Source organism: Thalassophryne amazonica, chromosome 15, assembly GCF_902500255.1.
Source record: "Thalassophryne amazonica chromosome 15, fThaAma1.1, whole genome shotgun sequence".
Taxonomy (NCBI): Eukaryota; Metazoa; Chordata; class Actinopteri; order Batrachoidiformes; family Batrachoididae; genus Thalassophryne; species Thalassophryne amazonica.
In genome coordinates, this window is record NC_047117.1 from 22,440,661 (window position 1) to 22,461,369 (window position 20,709).

The following is a 20,709-nucleotide window of genomic DNA, read 5'->3' on the forward strand; positions in this document are numbered from 1 at the left end:
TGGGGAGGGGCCCAGAGAAAATTACAGAGTCCGACATTGTTTTTGCAAAGTTACACACGATTTAATGTTAATTTTAGTGACCTCCGATTGGCGTAACCGGGTGTCATTACTGCCGACGTGAATTACAATCTTACCAAATTTACGCTTAGCCTTAGCCAGCAGTTTCAAATTTCCTTCAATGTCGCCTGCTCTGGCCCCCGGAAGACAATTGACTATGGTTGCTGGTGTCGCTAACTTCACATTTCTCAAAACAGAGTCGCCAATAACCAGAGTTTGATCCTCGGCGGGTGTGTCGTCGAGTGGGGAAAAACGGTTAGAGATGTGAACGGGTTGGCGGTGTACACGGGGCTTCTGTTTAGGGCTACGCTTCCTCCTCACAGTCACCCAGTCAGCCTGCTTTCCTGGCTGCTCGGGATCTGTCAGGGGGGAACTAACGGCGGCTAAGCTACCTTGGTCCGCACCGACTACAGGGGCCTGGCTAGCTGTAGAATTTTCCACGGTGCGGAGCCGAGTCTCCAATTCGCCCAGCCTGGCCTCCAAAGCTACGAATAAGCTACACTTATTACAAGTACCGTTACTGCTAAAGGAGGCCGAGGAATAACTAAACATTTCACACCCAGAGCAGAAAAGTGCGGGAGAGACAGGAGAAGCCACCATGCTAAATCGGCTAAGAGCTAGTAGCTATGCTAACCTAGCGGATTCCTAAAAACACGCAAAGTGAATAATGTGTAAATAATTTAGAGGTGATTCAGCAGAAGGAGTGCTTTAGTTAAGGCACGTAAAGATTACACTGGGAAACAAATCGTAATCTAGATAACTAGATCAATCTAACTGCGCAGATTAAACAGCTAACAGATACAGAAAAACACAGCTGTGCTCCGGAACAGGAAGTGATACAATACCGCAGTGAGAGCCAACCACCAGTAGAGGCAAGCAAGGTGATAAAACTAAGATCAAAAATATGTTAATACTTAAAAAAAAGAAAACCTTCAGGCACAATCATTACTGGTAAAAACACACTCAGCAGTATGACTCAACAGATGAAAGCTCACTCTGTAACAAGAATGAATGCGTTTAGAAGGATGTGTTTGTGTTCAGTGTGACGTACTGCACAAGCTTTGATAGAATGTCCCAAAAACACAGGAGGGAGAAAAAAGCAAAAGAGAAGAAGAAGAGCGTGCAATAGTAAAAAATACAGGCAGGAGAGAGACGGGGACAGGGAGAAGGTGAGAGAGGGAGCTCTGTCCATATTCCCTGCTCCCAAGCGCGAACGTTATACGAGGGCTGTCCGTAAAGTATAGGTCCTTTTTATTTTTTTCAAAAACTATATGGATTTCATTCATATGTTTTTACGTCAGACATGCTTGAACCCTCGTGCGCATGCGTGAGTTTTTCCACGCCTGTCGGTGACGTCATTCGCCTGTGAGCACTCCTTGTGGGAGGAGTCGTCCAGCCCCTCGTCGGAATTCCTTTGTCTGAGAAGTTGCTGAGAGACTGGCGCTTTGTTTGATCAAAATTTTTTCTAAACCTGTGAGACACATCGAAGTGGACATGGTTCGAAAAATTAAGCTGGTCTTCAGTGAAAATTTTAACAGCTGATGAGAGATTTTGAGGTGATTCTGTCGCTTTAAGGACTTTTCACGGTGCGAGACGTCGCGCAGCGCTCTCAGGCGGCGTCATCAGCCTGTTTCAAGCTTAAAACCTCCACATTTCAGGCTCTGTTGATCCAGGACGTCGTGAGAGAACAGAGAAGTTTCAGAAGAAGTCGGTTTCTGTTATGTGTCGGACGCAGCTCGGAGAACCGACCAGCGTTTGAAGGACCCAGTATGAAATAAGCAGAGCACGGTACAAAGGCTAACTGAATTTAATACATAACAGGGATGTGATACAAAACAACAAAAGAGTGTGCGGTCTGGCGTGGTGGTGATACGGTGCGCTCCCAGCAGCGCTAACAGTCCGGAGCCAGAAGCCGTTCGGACCCAAGGACCCCGCCGACACCCCCCAGGTGGCCGCAACAAACCGAGTCTGTGAAAGAAGGAACCATTATGTGAGTCCACACTCTACACACAGAGAGACCACTCAAAGGTGTACATAAACAGCAAACACTTCCTGGCTTAATTACTAATCAGCTTCCCAACCTGCAGGCATGGAACATCCAGTTCACAAAACTCCACTGCAGTGGAAGCCGATACTTGACTAACGTACAGCTCAATATAATAAGGTGTGAGGGACACCACATTTACTGACTGTATAAACGTTAGTCACAAAATCTAACGTACCTCAGGAAGTGTGCTGACGAGCGTGAGACCTCACCCCCTCCTCTTTCACAGACCATGCATCAAACCCTGGACGTTCTCTGCATCCACTGATGATGAGATGGCTCCCGAGACGACGATCTCACCCGTCTGGTCACAAGGTCGAGTCTCTGGCAAATACACACTGTATACTCCAGTCTTAAATGCCACCTTGTTCCAATCCATATAGATGCACCACAGCTGTGAGTCCTGACGAGCCGCAGGTGATCAGGGTGAGGTCCTGATAACCTCAGCAACACAGCCACTCAGTCCCAAATGCAAGCCACCTGGAAGGAAAAACAAAAGACAGAAACAAAAAGGCAGCCAGGCCCCCCAGCCATACAACAGTACCCCACCCTCACGGGAAGCCTCCCGGCGACCACACAAACCTGGCCCAGGAGAAACACCCCCCTCCAGGGACCATGGCTGGAAACCGCATCTGCATTCGTCTTCCAACAGAATGGTTGATGTCCTCACCTCTGGCTGCATCCTTGCCTTTGTTTCAGTCAGTCACTTAGCACAGGTGTGGCCAGGAGTTCTTAAACCTGTGCGGTCAGCCTTTATCCAACCATGTGCGGTCATTAGTCATAAAACAAAAAGACAAACACAAACAACCAAACCCCCCCCCCCCCTCCCCAGGGGACCGTCCTATCAAACCCCGGGAAGAGGAGAAAAGAAAAACCCCAAACTTAAGCTTACAAATAAAAGCGCTAAAACACCACATCCCCCCCCCCCCCCCCCCCAAACGACAAGTAGGGACCAACACCCCCCAGAGGACTCCCCGCCAGCTCCAGGAGTAATAACCACAGCCGAGGTCCCTCTGGGATCCAACGTCACCCACGGGGACTCCCAGCGCCTCCCAGAGGACCACTCGTCAACCCCAGGAGACGCCTCCCCTCATGACCAACGGACCCAGCCCCGGCCGTCTATGGCTAGATGGACCCACAGCCCTTTCCCCCCCAGAGGACACCACAGTCAAACCCTGAGGGCGGAAACTGGGGGGAAAAACAAGAAGAGAGGAAAAAAAAAAACATACAAACAAAACAACCCCAACCCCACCCCCTTGGCGCAGTGGAAACTGGAAGCACGTCCAGTGTCACCAACCGTGACTATACCCCAGAAGCCAACCGGAAGGAGTGGAACAGCGGTTATGGCAAACAGCACAAACCGGCGCCACTCCTCCGACATCTACACCAGCCACTAGCTGCGGGTATATCCCACTGCCCCAAACCTCAGCCATGCCGATGGCAGACGGCCAAAGGCATGCTGAAGCCGGAGGTGGAACAGGGAATCAAAAAACAACCCCCCCCCCCCCCCAGGTGCAGAGGTTACCCGGGAAACGCCCAGTATAACCAAACTGCACCACTCCAGCAACGCCGACACTACGGCTCACCCGGCTGGAGCCAGAGGAGAAGAGAGGGAAGAAAAAGAAAATACCTCAAACCCCCCCCCCTCCCGGGTGCAGAGGCTACCTGGGAAATACCCAGCACAACCAAACTGCACCCCTCCAGCAACGCCGACACTACGGCTCACCCGGCTGGAGTCAGAGGAGAAGAGAGGGCATAACAAAAAACAAAACAAAAAAAAAGAAAAAACAACCCAATTACCCCCCCATGACCCCCCAGGGGACCGTCCCATCAAACCCTGGGAGGCGAAACCGAAAGAAATAAAAAAGACTAACAGACTAACATAAGGTTGCTTGGGTCCCTTTTTTTTTTTTTTTTTTTTTTTTTGACAGAACTGCAGGGTCACGACCCAGACACTAAATAGTGTAAAACAAAAAATAAAATCCCACACAAAAACCAACTCAAATAACACCCACACAAAATGAACTAACACAAAACAAATCAGTGACGTATACCGTTAAGCTCAAACAAGTCGAACACACCTGTTCTAACTTAAGAGCTTAACGGTAATGTGACTAGTCACCAAAAGAGGGAGCCAAAGTGCTAACAATGAAAAAACCCCCTTCGGTGACAAAAAACAAACGAGCTGCATCTCCGTGCGCAGCTGTGTGCAACACACAACCCAAAATGTGCTCAACTAAATAACGCCGGAGCTGATACAACAGACGCAGTAGTTATCTTTATCCGGGGAAACGGGGCTACAACTGTAACACAGGAAGCTCAGCGACCCGTGCCACAGAACTCCACCGAGCGCGTGCACCCATTACAGACACACTCTTGCAGCTCCCGTTTAAACCTCTTATCCGGTCGGAGCGTGACGCGAAGCCGTCGCCAGTCACACTCCACCACGACCCACGGATAAGGCACAACACAGGAACACGGCTGCAAGAGAGCACAAATCAGTATTCAGTAATGGGTCTCAAAACACGCACCATCCGGGCGGAGAGCACCCACAACTGATCCGGATAACTACTGAACGTCTGCTGCCGCCTTCCCGGCGCGTTACCGTCTCTGCTACCGCTGGGTCCGTGATGTTTGGCCAGAGACTACTGTTATGTGTCGGACGCAGCTCGGAGAACTGACCAGCGTTTGAAGGACCCAGTATGAAATAAGCAGAGCACGGTACAAAGGCTAACTGAATTTAATACATAACAGTGATGTGATACAAAACAACAAAAGAGTGTGCGGTCTGGCGTGGTGGTGATACGGTGCGCTCCCAGCAGCGCTAATGGTCCGGAGCCAGAAGCCGTTCGGACCCAAGGACCCCGCCGACACCCCCCAGGTGGCCGCAACAAACCGAGTCTGTGAAAGAAGGAACCATTATGTGAGTCCACACTCTACACACAGAGAGACCACTCAAAGGTGTACATAAACAGCAAACACTTCCTGGCTTAATTACTAATCAGCTTCCCAACCTGCAGGCATGGAACATCCAGTTCACAAAACTCCACTGCAGTGGAAGCCGATACATGACTAACGTACAGCTCAATATAATAAGGTGTGAGAGACACCACATTTACTGACTGTATAAACGTTAGTCACAAAATCTAACGTACCTCAGGAAGTGTGCTGACGAGCGTGAGACCTCACCCCCTCCTCTTTCACAGACCGTGCATCAAACCCTGGACGTTCTCTGCATCCACTGATGATGCGATGGCTCCCAAGACGACGATCTCACCCGTCTGGTCACAAGGTCGAGTCTCTGGCAAATACACACTGTATACTCCAGTCTTAAATGCCACCTTGTTCCAATCCATATAGATGCACCACAGCTGTGAGTCCTGACGAGCCGCAGATGATCAGGGTGAGGTCCTGATAACCTCAGCAACACAGCCACTCAGTCCCAAATGCAAGCCACCTGGAAGGAAAAACAAAAGACAGAAACAAAAAGGCAGCCAGGCCCCCCAGCCATACAACAGGTTTCAGCATTTTATCCGGATATTTCACTGTTAAAGGAGATTTTTTTAATGAAAGACGTGCGGGCGGATTGCAGCGTCGGCTCGCAGCCGCCGCGACGCTCCGCCACAGGAAAAACACCTCTGTTGGAAGCCTTAAGGACAAGTTGGAACATTTCCAGCTGATAAACAATTTCTCATATACTCACTCCACTGAAAGCCATCAAAAGCCGCCTGGATTTTACAAATGTTATCAACACGGAGGTGTTTTTCCTGTGCCGCCGCGCCGCGTCGGCTGCGTCCCGACGCACGGACCCGTCCGCACGTCTTTCATTAAAAAAATCTCCTTTAACAGAGGAATATCCAGATAAAATGCTGAAACCGACTTCTTCTGAAACTTCTCTGTTCTCTCACGACGTCCTGGATCAATAGAGCCTGAATGTGGAGGTTTTAAGCTTGAAACAGGCTGATGACGCTGCCTGAGAGCGCTGAGCGACGTCTCGCACCGTGAAAAGTCCTTAAAGCGACAGAATCACCTCAAAATCTCTCATCAGCTGTTAAAATTTTCACTGAAAACCAGCTTAATTTTTCGAACCATGTCCACTTCGATGTGTCTCACAGGTTTAGAAAAAATTTTGATCAAACAAAGCGCCAGTCTCTCAGCAACTTCTCAGACAAAGGAATTCCGACGAGGGGCTGGACGACTCCTCCCACAAGGAGTGCTCACAGGCGAATGACGTCACCGACAGGCATGGAAAAACTCACGCATGCGCACGAGGGTGCAAGCATGTCTGACGTAAAAACATATGAATGAAATCCATATAGTTTTTGAAAAAAAATAAAAAGGACCTATACTTTACAGACAGCCCTCGTACTTCCATCTGGTTATCTTCCAAGGCAACCTGGGTGGCCCACCCAAAGTACTTGACATCTTGATGCACTTCAGCAGTTTTACATACACACAACCTTTGTAGAAAAATAAATGTGTCATTCGTCACCACATATGCTGATCTGTGAAGGGCTGGCTGGGGAGGCAAGTGGGGAGGAGCTGCACAGAGGAAGGGGAAGATTCTCCTCTGGATTCCTGAGTTTTTCTTTTTTTTTTCTTTTTTTTTTTTTTTTGTTGAACGCTCTGAGCCCATATGTCTGTCCGCTCAAGTCATGTAACTCCAGATAAGCCCTCTTTCTACATTTGCAGTTTGGAGACCCATTCTTCTTCTGCTGAAAAGTAACTAGGTCTGGACAAGAAAGGCCTTTCCAAAGACAGTACAATCACTCCCAAAACAAAGTTCTAAATTATGTAAACAAACAAGTCAATAGGTCATTGGTAAATGTGGTTTTACAACAATAATTATTGAATAAATCATCTAAAATATATTTTGTTATTAAAATATCATCATGGAAATCCCTCATTGGCGAGGAGGATCGTCTCTTGCTCAATTACCAGATGGGATATTTACATTCAGGGTCAATCCAGAGAAGCCTGTGCATGGATTTGTTGAACGTGGGAATGTCGTTGCGCGCCGACAAACACACAGTCCTTGATAGATCCTTAGCCCGGTCTGATGGCTGGGAAATCCCCGATGATGAGGGTCTGAGGACCTGCTGCAACCATCATCCACCTTCACAGCCATGACCTCCTCCGCCTGATCTGCCATTGAGGACTTCTTGTTTCACCAAAGCGCCACTAGATGACTCATTTTCAGAGTTCCTGATGGGTCCTGTTGGTACCATAGTGGCCACATGGAATATAAGGTCCCCACCAGGCAATCTCCTACTTGACCTGTTGAGCCGTGTCATGGCATGGAAAAGGTGTTGGATTGCGATGCCTAGTAAAATACATAGTTAATGTAGAATGTGCCAGCCATTTTATGATCAAGTTGAGTCGGGGAGCATGCATCGAGCACTGGACGCAGTGCTCTACGCAAGTCTATGCAACACTCCACTACTGTATGCAAGTCTACATAACACTGCACTACTGTTCACCAAGCCTCCGCAATTATACGCTACCCTACACCAGTCTGGCGAAAAAGCCTTTTAGGTTTTTTATAAGTACATACCTGCATTGCTATATTTTATTCATCCCACTGCACTCTGGTGAACTTTGCTGGCAGTGAGGCTTCAAAACCACAGAAGAAGGGGTGGGCCAAAGCTTCCCCCTGCGCACATTTCTCCGTAGCCATTTCTGCATAATAGATAAACAGCACAACGCAACTCTACACATGCCCGGTGCGAAAGGGGCTTAAAGCCTTTTGTTTCCCACAGGGCTCAGTGGACACCAAGCCATCTCAGCCCTGCTGGTGTTTGCCTCAAGATGGCCCAAGACATAACGTTCAAATGGAGGTGCGATGTAGCTCTGGGCAAATTTGGTCTTCTGATGGCTTCGCTTTTGTAAGTCTGTGGTGGATTTTGCAGATAGTTACTAGCCTATGCTGCAAATCACTATGGTGACATCATCAGTAAGAAGATGTCTCTGGTTGGTATTTTGGCTGACCTCTGTAAAAATCAGAAGGCCCCCCTACACTGATGTTGACCTGGTGCCGAGCTGCACACATGTTGGGACAGTCTCACATGGCATGCATTTGATATTTGACATGATCTGCAACAAAACATGGACAAGTTGCAAAAAAAAAAAGTGTTTGAATCTGAAGTTCTGATCAGACTGTGCAAGCAGAGTTTACAGGAGGACTTGGCTGGAAGAGAGAACACAGACTAAAAATCCTTTGATCGTTCTTTGGAATGTACTCAGAAGACACTGGTACCTGTTAGCTTGAATCCCTTCAAAGGAAATCCTCCTGGTGACCAAATGTTTTCAAGGAAATGTATCTGAATGGTGCAGAAAAACATCAACTCACTGTTGGACCTTCTCACACCTTCTCTCAGTCAGAGAAGCCGCACTTCAAAATGTTTAGATTCATGTCAGATTGCTGCCCCAGCAAAACGTACTGGCGGCTGAGCATTTTAAGTAAGTTTTTTTAATGGGACAGTTTATGTCTGAGGAAAGCAAGGTGTGGGGCACACCTGTCTGGACCACAAATAAGCTGCTTCTTGCATCCCAAACACAGAAATGACCACATGAGGTGAGTCTGCTGAATCACATCCAGGAACAGATCACAAAATACTTCATTCTACTCCAGTTTTTGGACACGTGAGTCAAACTGGGTCAGACTTTGTTTTCATGCCTTTGCACGCATTTTCCATTCACATGTTGAAAGAAAGCCTCAAATACACTTTAGGCCTTCAACAGAAAGAGGTCACAAAATGTCCAAGTGCATGAAAGGGTTTAGGCAGCAACATGCTTAGCAACAAATGGAGGTGAGGTCAGATGAGGTAAGAGCAAGATAAATAAATATCCACGGACCAGACGACTGACACGGCACCGCTTGAATACGTCCAAAAATCTTACAGTTGAAACAGAAATGAGGCCTGTTGTGAGCTTTAACTCATCAGATCAGAACAATCAAACACAATATACGCTTATGTCACTCACTATGTTCATGTTTGTGTTCGTGTCACCAGGTAACCCGCGCACAGGCTGTAATTCCCGTCACCTTCTAGGTCATTACAACCCGTGTAATTACCTGGTATGTGCCCCCGGCAGGTGTAGTAGAACTCGCGGCAGAAGTCCTGGCAGAGCCGCGGCAGGTCGGGCTCCCTGTGTGGCATCTTATCCGTGTCCAAGGAGTGGAACAGCACCTGGGCATTGGGGGAGCAGCGAGCGCACTTGATCTCCTCCAGGAGGCGTCCGCATTCAGTGTTATTAGTGGAGAAAATCTGGAAGGAACAAGGACCAGTCCCTGATTAAAATGATTCATGCTGAGAGTCTAAAAATTCTCCTAACCTTCTGCAAAGACGTTTGCCTTACTGTTTGTCAGTTAGTACGCTATTTCAAAATGACATGAATGGTTTTCAAATAACTATGTAGAGGTAGACTTAGGATCAAGTTAGACTTGATTGCCTTTTGGTGTGGATTGACATCAATGATGAAATTTTGTCTTTGAACACGGATATCTCAAAGGGACATAAATGGATTTCAGTGAAATTGGTGGTGAGTTAGACATGTGACCAACACAGAATTGATTAAGCTTTCATGTGGATCCATATCAAGGGGTGGATCTTGCCTTTGATCCGTGATCTTTGAGTTCTGATCTTGACTCAAGATTGATCCTAATCCTACCATTAATTTGTGACCTCTGATCCAGATTCCTTTGATCCTGTAATCAGGATTGCACATTACACATCAGTGATCAAAGCAAGAGAGTCCTCTCCCCCCAAAACAGCAACAAAAAAATAACCTCTTTGGTGAGTTTCAAGATTAAGGATCAAAGAAAAGTGATCAGGGTCAGAGGTCAACAATTAAGACCAAACATTGATAGGGAAGAGAAAGTCAACTGGTAGGAAAATGACCATGCCATAGGTATTAAAGGCACTGCGCTGCGGTGGTTTGAATCATATTTGTCTAATAGATTACAATTTGTTCATGTAAATGGGGAATCTTCTTCACAGACTAAAGTTAATTATGGAGTTCCACAAGGTTCTGTGCTAGGACCAATTTTATTCACTTTATACATGCTTCCCTTAGGCAGTATTATTAGACGGTATTGCTTAAATTTTCATTGTTACGCAGATGATACCCAGCTTTATCTATCCATGAAGCCAGAGGACACACACCAATTAGCTAAACTGCAGGATTGTCTTACAGACATAAAGACATGGATGACCTCTAATTTCCTGCTTTTAAACTCAGATAAAACTGAAGTTATTGTACTTGGCCCCACAAATCTTAGAAACATGGTGTCTAACCAGATCCTTACTCTGGATGGCATTACCCTGACCTCTAGTAATACTGTGAGAAATCTTGGAGTCATTTTTGATCAGGATATGTAATTCAAAGTGCATATTAAACAAATATGTAGGACTGCTTTTTTGCATTTACGCAATATCTCTAAAATCAGAAAGGTCTTGTCTCAGAGTGATGCTGAAAAACTAATTCATGCATTTATTTCCTCTAGGCTGGACTATTGTAATTCATTATTATCAGGTTGTCCTAAAAGTTCCCTAAAAAGCCTTCAGTTAATTCAAAATGCTGCAGCTAGAGTACTGACGGGGACTAGAAGGAGAGAGCATATCTCACCCATATTGGCCTCTCTTCATTGGCTTCCTGTTAATTCTAGAATAGAATTTAAAATTCTTCTTCTTACTTATAAGGTTTTGAATAATCAGGTCCCATCTTATCTTAGGGACCTCGTAGTACCATATCATCCCAATAGAGCGCTTCGCTCTCAGACTGCAGGCTTACTTGTAGTTCCTAGGGTTTGTAAGAGTAGAATGGGAGGCAGAGCCTTCAGCTTTCAGGCTCCTCTCCTGTGGAACCAGCTCCCAATTCAGATCAGGGAGACAGACACCCTCTCTACTTTTAAGATTAGGCTTAAAACTTTCCTTTTTGCTAAAGCTTATAGTTAGGGCTGGATCAGGTGACCCTGAACCATCCCTTAGTTATGCTGCTATAGACGTAGACTGCTGGGGGGTTCCCATGATGCACTGTTTCTTTCTCTTTTGCTCTGTATGCACCACTCTGCATTTAATCATTAGTGATCGATCTCTGCTCCCCTCCACAGCATGTCTTTTTCCTGGTTCTCTCCCTCAGCCCCAACCAGTCCCAGCAGAAGACTGCCCCTCCCTGAGCCTGGTTCTGCTGGAGGTTTCTTCCTGTTAAAAGGGAGTTTTTCCTTCCCACTGTAGCCAAGTGCTTGCTCACAGGGGGTCGTTTTGACCGTTGGGGTTTTACATAATTATTGTATGGCCTTGCCTTACAATATAAAGCGCCTTGGGGCAACTGTTTGTTGTGATTTGGCGCTATATAAAAAAATTGATTGATAAAGACTGTTGGATCTTGGTGAAGGTATACACTTTCTGATTGTCATTCGAGTTCTAACATTTCTGGCAAAATGTAATACGTCACCAAATCATGTTCATCGGTCACCTTGTAGAGGCTTTGAAAGCCTTTCTGAATCTTAAAATGTTATGATTGTTACTTTGGAAACATTGCCCCAAATTACGGAAATACCAATGTTTCTGCAGCCTTTTCCAAATGATAAGTATAAAAGCTGCTCATAAAGTCCAGTGAAGTCAATCCCACCCCAAATATCAAACAGAAACGATGTATCTATGAAATAAATACATAAATGTGCTCAAGGAACAACAACTTGTAACAACACACTTTTCTATCGTAATACGTGCATGTGAGGCATGCACATCCACATTACAGCAAGATGTGAAGCAGCTCTGGATGCAGAAATATATATAAAAACGGTCTCCAGATCGAACTCCTAAAGACGGAGTCTGGTGACCTTCCACATGAACTCAGCACAGGATTTGAACAGTTTCCTTCTAAACATTCTGCTAAAGTTGCACAACAGCGACATCACTACAAATTTGATTATTAATATTTTCTATTAACAAATGTTCTATCTGCTAGCCTTTGGTAAAGGACAAATCCCACCATTATTATTACTCTTAACAGCCCAAGTTTAAATAAAAACCATTATCGGCAAAAAGACAGCCCAGAGTTGATCTGTTTTCTTGTACGAAATCCTTCCTTGTTCCACAAACACCATCATGCTGTGACCGGTGGTACAACAGACAAAAGATGTACTATTCCTAGATTCTCCAATCCCAGCTCTTTGGGTATCTTGGTAGCTTTCCTTCGACAACATCATATTTATTTCAGGAATTTTGGGGGCATTTTGAGGGATTTGCTTTGTACAACGAAACTGTCTAAGACCAGTCAAGCACTCAATGGTTTGATTGCTAATAATGTCTTGATTAATTTGTAAAAACTGAAACTTGTCCTTTAATTAATGTTGGAACATCTGCATGTGCTTCTATAGATGTTACTCATATAATAACACACATTTAGGAACCATTGGATGCACTTTCTTAATGTTGATATCTAAGTATTTTTACGATCCAAGTTTTTGTCAGCTACAATTGAACAATTTGTCCGAAAATTAAACTTTACCGTGGTAAAGGCCAACAGCAACCAGATTTACCCATGAAGATTTACCCATGACTTAGACCCGAGTTGTAGGTATTGCTTCTTTTGGGTTCTTTCAGGTTTACCCCAGTTCGATGCAGCAGATCCCACATGGTTCCACATGCAGACTGTACATGTAGAAATTTTATTTTGAATGCCCTTCCAGACACTTCTCCAAACATATGAGGAGAGTGGACATGGGTGGCCCCAACACAGCAGCCTTCTCATTTGGAGACAAGACTACTAAACATCTGCACAATCACACTGCCACTTGGATCTAAGTTTGCCCTTGCTTTTGGCTTATCCCGGTTGCTCGAGGTCACCACAGTGGGTCCTGTATAGCCACATGAGGGTTTGGCACAGGTTTCCCAGCGACTACCCTTCCTGACGCAACTCCAGCTCTACAGGGAGAAACTCATGCAACCCCTGGCATTCCAAAGCAGTGTTCCAGACAAGGATAAAGCAGGACCTTCTCTAATTACTCATGAGATCAGGTGTGCACAGACCAGAATGGCTGCACTCCTCAGATCTGACTGAACTACTGAAATTACTCAAAGATTCCAGTTAAACATTTGTCCAAAAAGTGGTTGGAAATGCTTGTTTGACCTTGGAACTGTTGCTGTATTTCAGCAATTGGTGAAGAAAATTGTTTCATTAAAGAGATGAACTTGTAAAAATGTAAAGAATCACAGAATACTTAGATCCACTTAGTGTAGGATAAGGAGTTTGGCTATCAACCTGTAGACCTAAAAACTCCCAAGAAAATGGTACAAAGACATTGTTGAAATGCGTCTCCAATGGTGCAACATCAAACCCAAGCAACTAGAAGCGAGTGCTGGAGAACGCTCGTACTACTGTCCATTCTACCTCCAATAACTTGGAGCAGGACTGGGGCAACAACTCACACTGCCAGAAAACAGGGTTACAAAGCAACTCAAGCAGTGATCCATGCAACCGACTTCCAGCACACCACTACTGAAGAATCTGTGCATCCCACCTGGGATTACAGAGCCACCTTGAGAAGACACTGATGATTTGCAATGGGGCAATTCTAAGGTAATGGAATTACAATGACAGCAAAATCTAGTCACGTTTTAGCTCACCATTAAAAATTTTCTCTAACGACAATTAACTGTGGAATTGTCCACTAATGACACATCATCTTCGGAACAAACGAGAAATATCATGTAGATCTGGTACAGTTCCCAGTCATGGTACCAGTCTGTGTTCTTGAACAAGACACTTCAGCTGCATGATCCAGCCACTGAGCTATAAATGTTGGGGAACTAACCAGCAATCGACTGGTCCAGAGGGAGTTGTAAACTGTCATCCGCTTCACACTACGGGCTCTATATAGGGTTTACTACTAAAGTCACAAGTGTACAACCAGTCCAAGTTTTTAATGTGGGCTGCACTTTGTGATGTAGTAGTTTGTACACTGTTGCAAAATAATTTATCTGGTTATATTTGTCATGTCTGGCAGAAGTAGGAGTGTGAAATGAATGATGTTGCACAAGCCTCAAAGTTTAATTTGGGGTCATTACACAAGAGTTAATCCGAGAGAAATTAGCATGATTATTTACCTAACAAATTAGGTGTAATAAAACACAATGTAATCTGTTTTAGGTCAGGAGCAGCGCTGCTCGAGCAGCCAGTCGGGCTGGTAGTGCTTTGCTCTGTGTGAGGTCCATGTGTAAACATCAATTTACAGATAGACAGGCACATCATTCCCACTCTGGTATCAACAAATTAGCAGTCTGTCGAAGTCAATTAGACGAGCAGACCCGAGGCCAACATATGGACACCTTACAACTCCTCCCCCTACCCCAAGCATAACCGACAAAGCAGGAGGTTTGCAATCACACAAACAGCTGGCACAACCTACAGGCGAAACCTTGTGGGTGTTCCCGAAATTCACATACATTGTCACTTTTATGTTTAAACTGCAACACACTGATAGCAGATTTGATCTAATAAGGGAGCTCCAGATTGATACGACCCTGCATATGTGGCGCGCGCTCCTCTGTCTCCTCACCTTCACACGCTCACGCCACGCAGTGTTGTGGGTATGCCTGCCCTCATGCTCATGCCCATTGATTCCATGTGCCATGGCCTGGCACAAGGTCTGCAGAGAGTAGCATTTGTGTGCTCTCAGTCATGCCCCGCATCCATATGTTGGCTGGGACGGGCTCCAATGTTGCCCTCATCCTGACCAGAACAAGCTTAGCTTGTTGTCTTTAGCTGATCCTCTGCGAGCATGTTCCTCAAAAGCAGTCCGTCTCGGCTGCTGGACATTTTGCTAAAGACATGAAATCAAGTTGCAATCACAAACAGCCTTCTAACAGCAAAATCAAATTGTCACTTAGCAGATTCCCAGGCTGTTTTCGACCTTTATGTTGCATTTTTTTCTCCTTCCCCCAAATGTTGGCTTCAAACCAAGCTGCCAATTCAATGCATAGTTTCACATGGGAGAACAGCTGTTATAGGATTACTTCTTTCTGTGATGGCATCTGCATAATCGCTTTTGCCAGGGAAATGCAACATTTAAAAAAAAAAGAAATCATTCAATGGCAAAGAATCTGTAATGCAAACCTCATATGGTCACAGAGACACAAACAAGTTGTCCGCAGGGAATAGATGTAAGTTGGCAATGAGATGGAGAGAAAGACACACACACACACACACACACACACACACACACACACACACACACACACACACACACACACACACACACACACACACACACACACACACACACACACGCTCTCAAAGGACAGCGCTGAGTGTGATGTTCTCCAGCTTCTCTCCCATTAACGAAACCAACAAACACAATGGTGTGTTGTTATTCTTTAGCCATAATCAGAAAGGGCTCCGTGTGTGGGCAGTGTAGTGGGGAGGAGGAGAAGTCGAGTCCTTCCCATTCAGTTTCTCAGTCCCCCCAACACCACCACCACCGTCACCTCCTATTTGCATGACTTGAGCAAATTAAATGATGCAATATGGCTTTTTGTCGCAACACAAAGTGAGATACCACCCAGCCACTGGATGATCCGAAAAACTGTTTCCTAGGGGGGAAAAAGAATAACAAAAAACAGAAAAGGAAAAGCTCCGCAGATTACAAGTTCGGCAGATACAGTGGTTTCCTACCTTTTCACCGAGCAGTGGAGCGATCAGGGTGAATATTTAACACCTGTTTTGCCGCTTTGGTTGACGCGCGGAGCGGCAGGAGCGCTGCGTAAAAGTCTGGCACGTTGTAGCGCGCAGGACGCGCACCTTAAAAGTTGCGCCAGAATGCGATAAGACAAGATGAAAATAATTGCGAACATAAAAAAAAAAAAAAAAAAAGAAATCTGTGTCTCGTCGCAAGAATTAAGTTAAACTACTGCATTAATAAGACGGTTTAAGATGAGATCGCCTGTGCGCAACAGACGCATGACAGATCCGTGAGTGGAAATACATGGAATCATTTACCCTGGCATCCCTGCGGTGCAGGATCTGATAGGCGGCTCTCCTGGTGGGACAGCAGGACACGCGTGGGTACAACCTGTGACAAACATCTCCGCTGCCGCCGCCGTCGAGCAATAGTTTTCTCTCCCTTTTCTTCAGGCGCTTGGGCAAACTCCCGTCATAACATCTCCTTCTCCTGGGGTTCAGTTCTCCTCTCTCGCCGAATTTGGCGTCTCCACATTCCCACACGTTGACCGCGATGGCCAAAACGAGCACAAATTGCAAATGCTTCATCGTTTATGAAAAAAGTATAAAAAATAATAATAGGCTAACGCTATAAAACTAATAAACCACTAAATATAAATATCCTCTTTTCAAAGTCCTCTGTTCAATATATATATATATATATATATATATATATATATATATATATATATAGATATATATATATATATATAATATATATATATATAATATATATATATATATATATATATATATATATAATATATATATATATATATATATATATATATATATATATTATATATATACACACAGATATATTTAAATGGGTACAAACCCAATAATTATAGATAATCCTACTTTAAAACAAAATGTTCTGAACTTAATTTACTGCTTCAAATGAGGATGATTTTAAATAAATTATTGTAGCTTATATTTATATGGTACAAATCGCAAATTCAAAAATAAAAATAAAAATAAAGTATAATCACAGCACGAGACAATTTATCCAACACAAAAGGCCAAACAGTGCGCTGCCAGCTTCCTTTGGACGTAATTCCTTTGGAGCGATTTGTGCACGCATGTCACAAATAAAGTTGTGTCTGACTGAAGTCCTCAGAGCGCTCACATGTTTCCCCGTGCTCTTTCCTCCTTCTTTTTAACCAGCGCGCGAGAAGAAGAGCGAGCACGGTGACGTCGGGATCGGCGGGTGCGCGCACCGTGGCCATTGGTGGGTGTGTCCGCGCGTGGGTACCTGTCAGAGCAGAGCAGGCGCGGAACCAAGAGCTCAAAGAAAGAAAGAAAGAAAGAAAGAAAGATGTGAAGAACGGTTGTTGTTCTGCTGAAAGAAAGAGGATGATTATTTGAAATAGAAAGTCGAAAGAATTTTATGAGTAGTGGTGGAAGGTGTATGGCATAAAACTGGCACCCCAGTGGCCGGATGAGGTCATCACATCCAGGGTTTGTGGGCATCACTTACTGTGCATCATTTACTGTGCGTGAGTCACCCACAGGGGGCGCTGATTTTTCCTTCAACACAGCACACAAGCAAAAAAGATTGTTGTGCAGCAGTGTATGTATATATATATATATATATATATATATATATATATATATATATATATATATATATATATATATATATATATATATATATTACAAATAATGATTGTTTATGAGTTCAATTGTACGAATATTTCATGTGGTGAAAGCTGGAACAAACCATTCAACGAGGCTTGTTGATGCATCTTTGGCATCTTTGGCTTTGCCTCGTTGAATGGTATGTTCCAGCTTTCACTGAATTAAATATTCGTTCCATTGAAAGAATGTAAAACATTCATTATTTGTTTTATATAACGGCTAAAATAGGTCCCTGTCATTTGATATTTTATAAATTTATAAACAACAGAAAAGGGACTTACAGTTTGGCGTTCCACTGCTGCTGAAGTCCAAATTGTGACGTGTAGTCCAGTGATGCTGTGCACTAACTTTGGACTTTCATTAAAAAAAAGAAGAAAAAAAAAGACTTTGTGTAGTTCCTCAGTCCAGCCAAAAATCACGTCAGCTTTTCATCTGAACAGTTCTTCATGCATCCAGATGGCTTACAGCGGAGTGGATTTTGTGTGTGTGTATGTGTGTGTTACAAGAATTAGCAGCGTCAGTTAGCTCAATCAAATCATCGTCTTGGTAGAGTCGTTGTCACCCGCACGTGCACACACACGCGCAACCTGGCCGGCGCTTGTGTACGCGTGTACTACCGAAAAAAGACTGTGTACATCCTCAGTGCAGCAAAAAAAAAAAAAAAATCACATCAGAAATGAGTCCAGCTTTTCATTCTTTCTTCCTGCTTGCAGCCTCCAGACAGCACAGAAGATCTGTGTGTGTGCGTGCACGCGTTTTGTGTGTGTGCGTGTGTGCGCACGCATGCGTGGACACGTGCATGCGTGTGCATGTGTGCCTGTGTGTGCACGTGTGCAGAGTGCAATGGTATGGTACGAATATTTTATGAGGTGAAAGCTGGAACAAACCATTCAACGAGGCGAAGCCAAAGATGCATCAACAAATTGTGGCGTTGTGAGTAGAATTTCGAGGGCAAAAAAATGAATATACTTCATTTTGGAATAAGGCTGTAACATAACAAAATGTGGAAAAGATTGGAGGCATCCTTTAAAGCTAGAGTGCCACACAGTAAATTTTGCAGAGGAAAATTTACTCTGCTGGGATAACATTTGGTCCCAGTCCAAATAGATATAAACATACTCTATCACAGTGCTCACTGCTAAATAAACTCTATCACAGTGTAAAATCAACTCTTATTGGAGTAGAAACACTTGATTTGGCATGACGGTAGAGTTGATTTCACTTTATAATACAGTGTATTTTACTCTATTTAGACTAGGGCCAAATATTATCCCAGCAGAGTAAATTATACTCTTATTTAGTGTGCACCAACATTTCACTAGTAAGTCCCTTCGGCTGCTCCCTTGTTTGCACTCGGGGTCGCCACAGCCAATCCAAGGTGGATCTGCATGTTGAATTGGCACAGGTTTTACGCCTTTTGCCCTTCCTGACGCAACTCCACATTACATGGAGAAATGTGGCAGGGGTGGGATTTGAACCCGGAACCTCCCGAACTGAAACCAAGCGCATTAACCACTTGGCCACCACCCCTGCTGCACCAACAGTTCACTAAACTGACAAAATTTAGTTTCTCCTGAAACCCCAGCATTAAAATGTCATCTTGAAACATCTTGTAAAATTACAGCTCATTTTAATCAAGAGATCATATTTATTCCATAAGGTATATTTTCTTTTCTTTCTAACACCGTATGCAGGAGGACATGTGTGTGTGTGTGTGTGTGTGTGTGTGTGTGTGTGTGTGTGTGTGTGTGTGTGTGTGTGTGTGTGTGTGTGTGTATGTGTGTGTGCGTGCGTGTGCGTGATAAGACCAGAAGTTACCTTGACACAATGTGTGACGCTGAGGACTGTGAAATGTCTTGCAAATTACTCTAGAAGTGTTTTCAGGTTCCAAAAACAGCATTTTTTTTTTAAATTTTAGAAGTATTTATTTCGTGCTAGCGTTTACATAATATATGAGAAACATCTTAAGGCCCTGTCACACCTTGATGATTTAGGGAGCACATGCCAACCGTAGCAAAAATGCCGGCGTACGCTGATGGGTTGTCCACCCCCCCGTTGGACACACTGGATGTCTACATTTGTTATTCATAACGTCATTGTATCTCTCTGTTCTGATTTGCTTCCACCATGTTCCCCTTAATGCTTTACAAAAGTCTGGAAAGGCCCCCACATGTTCTATGACGCCACTTTCGGTTTCAACCGTGGCTGCCGTCAGTAGTTGAAGGTGTTGTTTTGAAAATTTACCCTTCAGGGGAACTTTATATAATTTTTTCAAGACAATGCAAATTTTGATAGCCTAGCAATAAATAAAATTATAGTGGTGCCAGTGAAAAATCTATTTATGCCTTAAATCTTACAAAGCTCAGTGGCCCTATACCTTTAAGGAGGGTGCATGGTTGATATAAACAGGCATATTAGAAAACAAGCAGTGGTGGCCTTGATAGCCACCAGACCGAGGCTTTTAAACTGAAATGAACTGACAGATTATTTTTTTATGATTATTATTATATATTTTAATAATAATAATATTATTATTATTATTATTATTATTATTTTATTATTATTATTATATTATATTATTATCAGATTATTATTTTATGTTAGATGCCTTTTTAAATCCACGTATACTGGATGTTGAGAGATGCAGTGAGAAGGAAGAAGTATCTGCTTTGGCTACATTCACACAAAATCCTTTCAGTGAGGTTGTGTGGAGGTATCATCATGTAATGTGAGTTTTTGGGAACATAAGTCCTGTGTAACAATCAGAAAATAAGTTTAATTCTCTGATTTAGTACATTTCTGTGTGGAATTATCTGTCTGTCTCAATGACTACCACACCTGCTCCTAATCCATCATCAGCATCCACTAGCCATCCAGCAGGTGGCAGACACATCTGTGTGATATTACATAAGCAGGCCAAAGTATCTTTGCTGATCAATGTCGTACATCAAAGATCTTTTAATATAAGTGTTTATATTTGCAAAAATATACTGAGTTGGCTTTATTTCTTCATATTATTTGTACCACTACTGTACCGACATTAGATCCTATTTCATTGTTATTTTGATTGTATGGTGGATTTTAGTAACTTCCATGACGACTTCCCTTTCGACTTTTATTCATTCCTTCATTGGCACATTTCAAAAATATTTCTTGACTTCACCTAAATGTCCAACAAATAGCATCAATAGCAGATGTTATAACTCTTTCAAATAAAAAAATTGTATATTTTTATTCTAGTT

At 43.9% G+C, this 20,709-nt stretch overlaps 1 protein-coding gene across 2 annotated transcripts in view; it reads right to left on the reverse strand.

Annotated features, from left to right (window-relative positions):
• hhip (hedgehog interacting protein) overlaps nucleotides 1-16,447 on the reverse strand; it is a 79,624-nt gene extending 63,177 nt beyond the window's left edge. Inside the window, exons 1-2 of one of the 2 annotated variants that reach the window (XM_034189320.1) lie at nucleotides 16,106-16,447; nucleotides 9,177-9,369 (exon numbers count right to left, since the gene is read on the reverse strand). In XM_034189320.1, coding sequence (XP_034045211.1) covers nucleotides 9,177-9,369; nucleotides 16,106-16,375 — 463 coding nt within the window. In that variant the 5' untranslated portion in view covers nucleotides 16,376-16,447. Of the gene's footprint in view, nucleotides 1-9,176; nucleotides 9,370-15,781; nucleotides 15,919-16,105 lie in introns of those variants that run through there. The other variant, XM_034189321.1, reaches the window with a different exon arrangement.
• Nucleotides 16,448-20,709: the final 4,262 nt, after the last annotated feature.